The sequence below is a fragment of the Natator depressus genome, chromosome 1, assembly GCF_965152275.1.
Source record: "Natator depressus isolate rNatDep1 chromosome 1, rNatDep2.hap1, whole genome shotgun sequence".
NCBI lineage: Eukaryota > Metazoa > Chordata > Testudines > Cheloniidae > Natator > Natator depressus.
The window spans coordinates 3,011,948-3,023,981 of NC_134234.1; the positions used below are offsets into that span (position 1 = coordinate 3,011,948).

General features: G+C 45.5%; 1 protein-coding gene across 1 annotated transcript; it reads left to right on the forward strand.

Moving 5' to 3' along the window:
* The first annotated feature begins 7,749 nt into the window (after nucleotides 1–7,749).
* Nucleotides 7,750–8,748, forward strand: LOC141999143 (olfactory receptor 52R1-like). The gene has a single exon (XM_074972293.1). The coding sequence runs from the start codon at nucleotides 7,750–7,752 to the stop codon at nucleotides 8,746–8,748; it is 999 nt and encodes a 332-aa protein (XP_074828394.1).
* Nucleotides 8,749–12,034: the final 3,286 nt, after the last annotated feature.

Below are 12,034 nucleotides of genomic sequence, written 5' to 3' on the forward strand. Positions count from 1 at the left end.
ATTCATAAGACTCCTGATGACCAGAAGATGCCCACTTTAGTTGCAAAGTTAACTGGTACAGCTCTGCATAAGTTAGACAAACAGCTGTCAGGGATGGTCTAAATGTTGCTGGTCCTGCCATGAGTGCAGGGGACTGGACTTGAAGACCTCTCGAGGTCCCTTCCAGTTCTTTGATTCTGTGATTCTATATACTCAATAAAATGTCATCTGAGGATGCTGTAGTTTATTGTAAATTCAAAGAAATGGTGTTGAAATAATTTCAGATTGTCCCTGAAACATACAGAGTGGAATCCTCAATATGGTGCTGGTATGAAAAATGCAGAATATATATAAACAATGAAAGTTTGACCTTGTTGCTTACGAGCATTTCTTAAACATATGTAAAGATGATGTAAAACAGTGACTATTGGACAAAAAGGTGAAAACTATGGATGAGATGAGTGACCTAGCTAATGATTTTGAGAGACACAAGCATCTATTTTGAATAAACCAGAAACAGAGGGGTTTAAGCCTGGTGGGACATAGGGGTCCATTTTACCTCATTCCTCTAATCCCCGACCCAAATCTCTGGTAAAAACAGAAGAATTCAGAAGGTGCTGTCAGTGTAATTCCACTGATCACCTGAGGAATAAATGCCCTGTGCTGGGCAAAAGCCAGCAGCAGGTAGCCCATGCAAATGCTGCGACCCTGAGCACAGATGCCCCTCAAGCACCTGTCACATATCATACGGGGATTGTAAAATTAGCCTCTGCACTCCCAGGCATGAAAAACATCAAGGCCATCAGGACTAATGGCATGGAACACGTTCGGTGGGAAGATACAGGGGTAGAAATGTCTCTGCTTAAATAGAGTATAGTTCAAAAGAGTGACATACTGACAGGACAGATGGCAGAGACTTTATTACTACGATATTAGTGTTCTTATGTTCTTAGGCTGTTACCAAATCCTTGTGCCTTTGGCTAAAATGTGCATAGAAACTGAGGGTTTGGAAGCTGTATAATCAGTGTGTGTAGGAAATAATAACCCTGCTGATATGCTAATTGGAAATGATTTCATCTGTTTAACTAAGGCTGTTAAAATATCCACCTGCAGGAAGAAGGAGCATTCTGCTGGGACCCCAGAGGGAAAGGGGAAAGTCCTAGCAACTGCTGAGGAAACGGGAGTAAGTCTTCTTTATTCCTTTGCAGCAGTGGGAAGCTGAATGCTTCCAGGGGTGGGGGTGGCTGAGACCAGCTCCTGCCCTGCAGCTGAAGGCAGCATCTCCTCAGGGAGGGAGGAGAGTCTATTCCCAAATGTCCAGGTTGCCGCTAAACAAGGGACAAACCCAAATGCTAGGGAGCTTAGGAAGCTTTGTCCTGGAGGGGATCCCAGAGAAGGGTGATGGAATCATAGAAACCACTACAGAGCTGGGTGAGATTTCCCTTAACACTGCAGCAGGAGGTAACACCACCTCACGGAGGAAGGAGGGTGTAGCGCCTGTCACGGAGACAACTGTCCAGGCTGTTAGCTGGGAAGCAGTTATGGGTAAGCAGGGGATAGTCCCACCCTAGAGAGCATTGAAGTATGTGTCTTAGAGGGGGGCCCAGAGTAGGAAACTGGGGGAGGAATAGTGGGAGAACAGGAATTATTTTCTTACTCATCACATGGGGGAGGATGGCCAGGACAGAATGGCTGGTTAAGCATTTGTGTACTCAGGCACTCAACCCATGGCTCAGGTTTTGAGAGGAAACTGTGTAACTGAATTCCCAAGGGAGCAGTCACCCAATGGACCTCCTGGGGATAGAGAGGGGTGACGGAGGGCACCTCAGTCTAGGTCCTGATTATTCAGGAATTGGTTCCTGATGTGCTTGTGAAAACTAACTGTGTCTCTTTAAGACAGGGTGTGGATCTCACTTTAGAAACGGTTGTCTGTGGAAATGCTAATGACCCACCTGACACAGGGGAGAAGGAAATTCCCTGGGCTGGTAAGACACAGAAAGCATTTGGGAAAGAGCTGCTGGCACAAGACACACGACTTATCCCAGAGAGCACAGCTCCCAACCCTTTATGAACGGGGTGGGGAGTCCCAGTGCTTAGAGTGGGGATCACAGGAAAAGCCCAAAGGGGAGGTGGATTTTTTTGCATGGGTTTTTTTGCATGCATAACCCTGGGTTTGGGAAGCAGCTCCACAGAGGGCTAGCCAACACTCAAATTCCCTTTACATCCTACCCCACCAGATCCCGGTATACCATGACCCGAAAGATGACCTTTGACTGAGATCCCTACCGACAGGCAGGGTTACAAGGTCTCCAGTTTTCAGCTGAACACCTGGTCGAAAAGGGACCCTCTCCAGCCCTCCCAGCCTGGTTAAAATGAGAGAGGGAGGGAGGGAGGGGGAGACCTAGTGACTGAGGGAGGTTGGATGGAGTGAGAGGGGTGGGACCTCGGAGAAGGAGTGGAGCAAGCGTGTTTGGCTTTGTTCACTCAGAAATTAGAGAACCCTTCTGACAGGGACACTGAGGGGAAAGGAAAACAACTTATTAAACACATGTCAAGGTTCAGAGAGGAGTTGAAAGTCACAGTGGATTTTGAAGAAACAAACTGTCCAAGCAGAAGGTGTGCCAAAATAAAAAGTCTGAGAAAAGTATACCTCTGACAAAAGATTTTGTGTTAGTGTTCAATCTCATGATGCAAAGTTTGTTGCTAACAATAAACCTTATAACAAAGAATTCGATACTGGTGGTAACTCCTATGAAAAGTTATAATGTGCATGATTTGGGGGAAAGCATTTGGACATGGTAGGAGTAGTAAACAAGAAACCTTATGGGGATACTGCTTCTCAGCTAGCACCTGTAAACAGGCTCAAATCTTCTCACAGTACGGAAACCATAATAAAAATGGTCTGCTATGTGGAAGGGGAAATTGAAGCACCCCACCTCAAGCCTTCTCTGCCCCTAAGATTTGAAAGTATCTTGTCCCCTTATTGGTCCTTTGGGTCGGGTGCCAGCCAGGTTAGCTGAGCTTCTTAACCCTTTCCAGGTAACAGGATGTTGCCTCTGGCCAGGAGGGATTTTATAGCACTGTATACAGAAAGGTGGTTACCCTTCCCTTTATATTTATGACAGATACAAAGAGAGGTTTCCTAGCGACCCAGAGAAGGCACATTTGCTGACTTTTGATATCAATAGGCTGATCTACAAAGTGTTAAATGGTACACTGAACTTTGCAAGAACGCCTGTAGATAACACTACAATGTTTGCAACACTCTAATGTGTGAAATGCAAAATAGCATCTGCTCAGGAATATTAACACTTATTCATTGTCCTCCGCTCATTGAGGGAGGGGCAGACTGGGTAATAAAATTACACGGTTCAAGCTTCAGACCAGGACAAGACGAGAAATCTCTGGGGTGCTAGGCTGGGGAGATGGGAGGAATTGGCTGGAGTCTCTCTATTGTTGGTTCATGAGTGGTGAAAGCATTCCTATAAGTGCAGCTGGTGTATCCCTGTCTGTGTAAATGCAAGGCCTGGTGAGGCTTGCCACTTGTCAGAGACCTACAGCGTGAGAAGGAGCCCAGATTAGTATGCCAGAGGATTCGGCGGTACCCCAGTTTCAAGTTGCACCCCGAGGGAAATCCGTAACCTCTGCCCAAAGAACAGGCCAAGCTAGAGCGTGAGTTCATTTCCTTCTTTTCATGCGCTCAGTTACTGATGGAGAAACCCTGGTCATGGCAAGGAAGTCAGGATCCTGGATTCCATCTGTTGTTCTCTGTGTGACCTTGGCCAAGTCACATTTCCCTTTACCCCAGTTTACCTATCTGTATAATGGGGAGATGATCATAGTGACTTTCATTTTCTAGGTATTTTGAAGATCCTTCAGTGAAAGGTGCTGCATAGTATGGAGATAGTTAATGACGGGAATTACATATCCCTGATCACTTTGTGATAGCCCCATGTACCTGAAAAAAACCGCTAGTGTCTCCCATAAGATATCTTTCTCCAGATCTGTTTGTCTATTACCTACCCATATGTCCTGTGTATTTACAGACTTTCAGATCCTCTGGAGACCTAGGCATTATCCCTACTAAAGAACTAGAATTTTTAAATATACACAAATACATAGAGCAGGCAATTCCTCTCTGACTCAGCACAGAGTCTAAGAGTTCTCATGTCCCTTTGGGAAGGTCCCTTAATTACTGTTTACTGCTAAAGATGAATAAAGAGTACAGAAGCAGAGACATGGAAAGAGAGAGATTGGCTTGAATCTCTCTGGTCTCGAGCCTGTTTGCTTGCTTCTCCACTAGAGGCTGAGCAAACTCCCAAGGAATTGCACAGAGCTCTATTATAAACAGCGCACACCGCCAATTCGGCTCTCGGCGTGGGATGCTCCTGCAGATGCTGGGGTGAGAGAGGTGTGGGACACGGCTACCTGAGTGGGATTCCCAGGGAAGACACTTCTGTCTCAGCATTCACGGGTACCCATCTCTTCCTGAGGAGCTCACCTCTCAACAAACCCAGGTGTGCATGGTGCGATAGACAGTAAGTCTGGGGTCCTTTCCCCTCTGCACAGCCATTAAATATCCCAGGTCCCTTGCCAGAGCTGATGAGTTTGCTCCACTCTCATGGGTCAAAATGTCCCTCACAGCTGTTTCTCTGCCTCCAGGCTGGCTGATGGCCTCTATTCCAGAGGTGGCTGTATTTCGGTGGGCACAGAGTATCCTTCAGGATCACAGGCATTAGTAGACGTACACTACAAGGCCAAATTCTAAGGCTCTGGCCTGTATTTTCACTCAGGCCTCACTGAAGCAAAACTCCCCTTTGAGTAAGAGCAGAGGAAAGATCTCAGGAGCCAACTGTGTGTTAATGCACTGACCCTGTCACCTCCTCCCCTTGCATTTCAGGGCTCTGGTTGTTAACAGGAGGACTGTTACCTGACTTTTATGTGCTGGAAAGTATGGAGGTATTAGGGCTCCTCACTAGAAAAAGTATAAGAATTTTTCAACATGGGTAAGACATCGTCTCTCCTAGCTTCATTTGAGTAGTCAGCTGAATGGTTAGGTCAGAAACTTTCAAAAAAAAAATCAGCTAGAAGCAGACACCCACTGAGGGAAATTTCAGACCAAACAGTGAAAGTTTGGCAAACTTGTAAGCAACTGAAAATGAAGTCTTCTTCGTTAAGGTGCCAGACAACCTTAACTGACGGTGGGGCCATCAGAGCTACCTATAAGGGCCAATCCATTTTTGAATCCCATTCAACTAAGCTCTTTGCTCCAATAATGTCTATGGCAAGGAGTTCCACTTGGCAAATATGTATTATGTAAACAATTTTCTTATCAGTTTTATAGTTCAGACTTTTGAATGTAATTCAGTGTTCCCTTGTCTGTGTTTTATGAGACATAGCAAATATAAATGCCTGATCTACTTCCTTTATCGATGGATTCATAGGGTTTAAGGCCAGAAGGGACCATTCAATTATCCCGTCCAACCTCCTGTACAACACAGGCCATTAAATTTCACCTAGTTACCCCTGTATTGAGCCCCATGACTTGTGTTTAACTGAGGCCTGCTCTGTGATAGTATTTTCCATCATTGAATCATAGAGCCAAAGGGTTAGAAGATACCTCAAGGCTCAGCTAGTCTAAACCCCTGCCAGGATGCAAGATGTGTTCTGTATAAACCATTCCAGACAGATGGGCATCCAGCCTCCTTTGGAAAAGCTCTGGCGAAGCACCTTCCACAGCTTCCTGAGGCATCTGTTCCATTTTCCTCCTGTTCTTCCTGTTAGGAAGTTTTTCCTGAGATTTCATCGAAATCTGCTATGCTGTAATTGAACCCATTGCCTCTTGTCCTCCTTTCAGTGGGAAAAGAGAATAATTTTTCTCCATCCTTTTTTATGGCTTCCTGTCACAGGACGACCCAGGTTTCTTCTCCCTTGTCCCTGCGCCCTGTGCTTGAACAGGCAAAAGAAAGGGTCTCAGAACCTTCCTGCAGGTGCTTCATCCGTGTTTCTTTATTTACAGTGCCTGTACACTCCCAATTCCCCCACAACACCGGTCCCCGCCCGACCCCTCACTGGGTCCTCTGGCCTTTGAAGCTTGTGTCAGCCAGAAGGGATAGAGCCACAACCCGTCTATCTCCCTGCCTGGCATCACACTGGCACCTCACGGTGAGTTGGGTGTCCACAATGACCCCTAAATTCCTTTCAGAGGCCCTGCGTTCCATAATACAATGCCTTAGTCTGTGGGTCGGCCTGCGTACCCTGATCGGAGAGGATAACTTTGCATTTGACTGTATTAAAACATTTTATTTGCATGAGCCCAGCTCACCAAAGGCTCCAGATCAACCCGTATGCCTGCCCTGGCCACCTCATTGTAACCACTCTGCCAATCTTTGGGTTGTCCACAAATTTGATCTCCAATGATTTCCTATTTGCTTCCAGGTAATTGATGAAAATATTGAATAGCATCGGGCCTAGAAATGATCTCTGCACAACCTCATTAGAAATGCCCCCTGCCCCTCCATTGACAATGGCCCTTTGACAACAGCTTTCCAAGACCTGTCAGTTAGGCACTTTTTAGTCCATTTTACATATGCTCTACTGATATTGTGTAGTGTTCATTTTTTATCTGAATGTTGTCCCCTAGTAAATCAAATGCTTTAGAGAAATCAAACTTTATGCAATTGAGTGTCCCCTTTGATCAACCAAACCGCTACTCTTATTAACGGATAAACGTGTTAATCAACTCTGTTGTTTTTTGGCGTTAATTAAATTCTGAGACTATTTTAACTTTTTAAGTTAAAAAAAAGACCAGCTTTTCCATTGCTTCCTAATCTTGTCAAATCTTTTTTTAAAACTTTCCCTTTCTTTTTGATGTTTAACACAGACCTGCCCTGTATTTGTCTCTCTTTTTTTGGCTCTGCTGCTGCCTGATCATTTATTTCTGGTTCCGAATGAGATTTGTGGTGGATCGGTCAGTTCGTAACCCTGGTGTTCGTATCTCTAAGGTTCTACTGTAGATGCTCTTATACTCCCTCCTTGACTGCTAATGGACTGGAAAGTATTTTCTCACCTCATGTGATATGAGTCCCTCATACTGCTTCTTTCCAAATGCAGAATGAATATATTTACTGAAGAAATCTACCTTTTTTGCAACATTAACATGTTTCCTTTCTCCCTCTAGGAATTGGCCTAAACCTTTTCGAGGATTTCTTTTGTTCTTAATATACTGAACAACCTCCTTTGTGATCCTGAAATCTGCCACACATGGATTTTTCCCTCATATCTTTAATGTCCATGATCAATATTCACAACTTCAATTTTGTATTATTTACTATTTATTTCTCTTTTTTCCATGTGTTATATATTGCTGTTCTTCCCTCCACCCCTGCAAAAAATGTCTTCGCTTTGTCACGGAACCAGGTGTTTATCCAAAGCTGTCCACTTCTTTGACTATGGAATTCTGACTTTCTAGCTATCTAATAAATGCTTCTTATAGAATTCCAATTTTCCCTTTTCAGTTTTCTGTCTAATTTTTTCCGATATTTTGCCTCAGCTTTGAGGAACTAGCTCTTGTGAAACACTAGGTATCTACAGTTATTACTGGTTGGGAACAGTTCTCTGTTTGACCATTTGAATGTAATCAGCTCCATTTTTTAATTTTCCTCTCCTCTATCACACACCTGTTTCTTTCTCTCTCTATCCAGGAATGTTTACTGCGACCATCACCCGAGACCCTGGGCACATACAGAAATTCCAGTGAAAGTACAATATATGCAGGAGACACCGTTCTGCCTCAGAGTTCGACACCTTCTCCCCTACTCCATGTCAGTTTCCAACACAACTCACTTCACCAACCCCTCCACCTTCATCCTGCTGGGCATTCCTGGCCTTGAGGCAGCCCATGTCTGGCTCTCCATTCCTTTCTGCACTGTGTATGCCATAGCTGTCTTGGGGAACTTCACCATCCTGCTAATAGTGAAGAGGGAGCCGAGCCTCCATGGGCCCATGTACTATTTCCTCTGCATGCTGGCCTTCACTGACCTGGTCCTGTCCACGTCCATCCTGCCCAAAATGCTGAGCATCTTCTGGTTCAATTCCAGGAAGATCAATTTCAGTGCCTGCCTCACCCAGCTGTACTTCATTCACTGCTTCACAGTGATGGAGTCTGGGATCTTTGTGGCTATGGCTTTGGATCGCTACGTGGCCATCTGTCATCCCCTGAGACATTCCACTATCCTGAGAAACTCTGTGGTGGCCAAGATCGGCCTGGCCGTGGGGCTGCGTGGAGGCATGCTTGTACTGCCCTTTCTCCTCCTGGCGAGGCAGTGGCCATATTGCAGAACCAATGTCATCCCTCACTCGTACTGCGAGCACATGGTCATGGTGAAACTGGCCTGTGCAGACATCCACATCAGCAGTTACTATGGCCTCTTTCTGGTATTCTTTGTGACCGGTGTGGATGTGTTTTTTATCTCCATGTCCTATATCCAGATCCTCAGGGCCATCTTCAGCCTCCCCACTAAGGACGCCCGGGTCAAGACTTTTGGGACCTGCAGCTCCCACCTCGGTGCCATCTTAGCCTTTTACTTCCCCGCTCTCTTCTCCTTCCTCACACACCGGTTTGGGCAGAATGTGCCCCTGCATTTCCACATTCTCATGGCCAATGTGTACCTTCTGGTGCCCTCCATGCTGAACCCCATCATCTACGGGGTGAGGACCAAAGAGATTCGGCACAGGCTGCTCCATCTCTTTAGTCATAAAGGGATTTAAAAGTTTTCTGCTTGTGCTCTGGATCTCAGACTAAGCTCTGTGTCGAGCTGGCTGGTAACATGGTGCTGGGCCCTCTTCTCTGAGTCACTTCTTAGACAGTCAAAAAGACATTAAATCCTTTCCTGGCCTTACTGTGCTGTGTCAGTGTGACAAACAGGGGAATTATTCTGTGTTCAACTCCTTAACTCATTGGGATGCCACATTTGGAAGCTGTATAATTAGTGTGTGTAGGAGATAATAACCCTGATGATATGCTAATTGGTAATGATTTCTTCTGTATAATCCAGGCTGTTACAATATCAGCCTGCAGGAAGAAGGAACTTTCTTCTTGGATGCCAGAGGGAAAGGGGAAAGTCCTAGGAGCTGCTGAGGAAATGGGAGAAAGTCTTCTTTGTTCCTTTGCAGCAGTGGGAAGCTGAATGCTTCCAGGGGTAGGGGAGGTTGAGACCAGCTCCTGCCCTGCAGCTGAAGGCAGCATCTCCTCAGGGAGGTAGGAGAGTCTATTCCCTATCAGGGACAAAAATCAGGTTGCTGCTAAATAAGGGACAAACCCAATGCTAGGGAGCTTAGGAAGGTTCGTCCTGGAGGGGAGCCCAGGGAAGGGTGATGGAAATCATAGAAACCACTACAGAGGTGGATGAGACTTCTCTTAACACTGCAGCAGGAGGTAACAACACCTCACGGAGGGAGGAGGGTGTAGCTCCTGTGTCAAGATTCCTTCCCCACTCTGAACTCCAGGGTACAGATGTGGGGATCTGCATGAAACCCCCCCTAAGCTTATTCTTACCAACTTAGGTTAAAAACTTCCCCAAGGTGCAAACTTTGCCTTCTCCTTGAACAGTATGCTGTCACCACCAAGCGTTGTAAACAAGGAACAGGGAAAGAGCCCACTTGGAGGCGTCATCCCCCCAAAATATCACCCCAAGCCCTACACCCCCTTTCCCGGGGAAGGCTTGATAAAAATCCTCACCAATTTGCATAAGTGAACACAGACCCAAACCCTTGGCTCTTAAGAACAATGAAAAATCAATCAGGTTCTTAAAAGAAGAATTTTAATTAAAGAAAAAGTAAAAGAATCACCTCTGTAAAATCAGGATGGTAAATACCTTACAGGGTAATCAGATTCAAAACATAGAGAAGTACACCGCCAAGTGTTTACATTCCATCCAGCACAGCTTCTTTTACCAGCCATTAAACAAAAGTAAATCTAATGCATTTCTAGCTAGATTACTTACTAACTTAACAGGAGTTGTGAGTCTGCATTCCTGATCTGTTCCCGGCAAAAGCATCACACAGACAGACAAACCCTTTGTCCCCCGCCCCTCCAGATTTGAAAGTATCTTGTCCCTTCATTGGTCATTTTGGGTCAGCTGCCAGTGAGGTTACCTTAGCTTCTCAACCCTTTACAGGTGAAAGGGTTTTGCCTCTGGCCAGGAGGGATTTTATAGCCCTGTATACAGAATGGTGGTTAACCTTCCCTTTATATTTATGACAGCCTGTCCAGGCTGTTAGCTGTGAGGCAGTTATGGCTAGCTGGGGTATAGATCCCACCCAAGAGAGCATAGGGGTATGTGTCTTAGAGGGGTCCCAGAGTAGGAAACTGGGGGAGGAATTGGGAGAACAGGAATGACTTCTCACTCATCACATCAGGGAGGATGGCCAGGACAGAATGGGTGGTTAAGCATTTGTGCACTCACGCACTCAACCCATGGCTTAGGTTTTGAGAGGAAACTGTGTAACTGACATCCCAAGGGAGCAGTCACACAATGGACCTCCTGGGGATAGAGAGAGGGGGAAGGGAGGGTACTTCAATCCAGGTCCTGATTATTCATGAATTTGTTCCTGACATGCTTCTGAAAACTAACTCTGTCTCTTTAAGACAGGGTGTGGATCCCACTGAAGAAACGGTTGTCTGTGGAAATGCTAATGACCCACTTGACACAGGGGAGAAGGAAATTCCCTGGGCTGGTAAAACACAGAAAGCATCTGTGAGAGAGCTTCTGGCACAAGACACACCTCTTAGCCCAGAGAGCACAGCTCCCAACCCTTTATGAATGGGTTGGGGAGTCCCAGTGCTTAGAGTGGGGATCACAAGAAAAGCCCAAAGGGGAGGTGGATTTTTTTGGATGGGTTTTTTTGGATGTATAAACCTGGGTTTGGGAAGCAGCTCCACAGAGGGCTAGCCAACACTCAAATTCCCTTTACATCATAACCTCACAAGATCCCGCTATACCATGACACCAAAGATGACCTTTGACTGAGATCCCTACCAACAGGGAGGGTTACAAGGTCTCCACTTTTTAAAAGAATACCTGGTCCAAAAGGGACGCTCTCCAGCCCCCCAAGCCCGGTAAAAATAAGAGAGTGAGGGAGGGAGGGGAAGAGTAAGTAACTGAGGGAGGTTGGATGGAGTGAGAGGGGTGGGACCTAGGAGAAGGGGCGGGACTAGGGTGTTTATTTTTGTTAGTCAGAAATTAGAGAACCCTTCTGACAGGGACACTGAGGGGAAAGGAAAACCACTTACTAAACACATGTTAAGGTTCAGAGAGGAGTTGAAAGACACAGTGGGTTTTGCAGAAACAAACTGTCCAAGCAGAAGGTGTAACAAAATGAAAAGTCTGATAAAAGTGTACCTCTGACAAAAGATTTGTGTTATTGTTCAATCTCATGATGCAAAGTTTGTTGCTATTGATAAACCTTATAACAAAGAATTCGATACTGGTGGTAACTCCTATGAAACGGTATAATGTGCATAATTTGGGGGGAAAGCATTTGGACATGGTAGGAGTAGTAAACAAGAAGCCTTATGGGGATACTGTTTCTCAGCTACCACCTGTAAACAGGCTCAAAGTTTCTCACAGTAGGGAAACCATAATCAACATGGTCTGCTGTGTGAAAGGGGAAACTGAAGCACCCCCACCTCATGGCATTGGTGAATATCTGTATTGAGTTTTCCCCAGCTGCAAAAGTTCAGTGCTTATCAATGGTGTACAGATACAAAGAGAGGTTTTCTAGCGACCCAGAGAAGGCACATTTGCTGACTTTTAATATCAATAGGCTGATCTACAAAGAGTTAAAAGGTACATAGAACTTTGCAAGAACGCCTGTGGATAACACTACAAAGTTTGCGACACTTGAATGTGTGAAATGCAAAATAGCATATGCTCAGGAATATGGGCTTATTCTTTGTCCTCTGCTTATTGAAGGAGGGGCAGACTGGGTAATATAATTACACTGGTCAAGCTTCAGACCAGGGCAAGACGAGAAAGCTCTGGGTGCTAGGCTG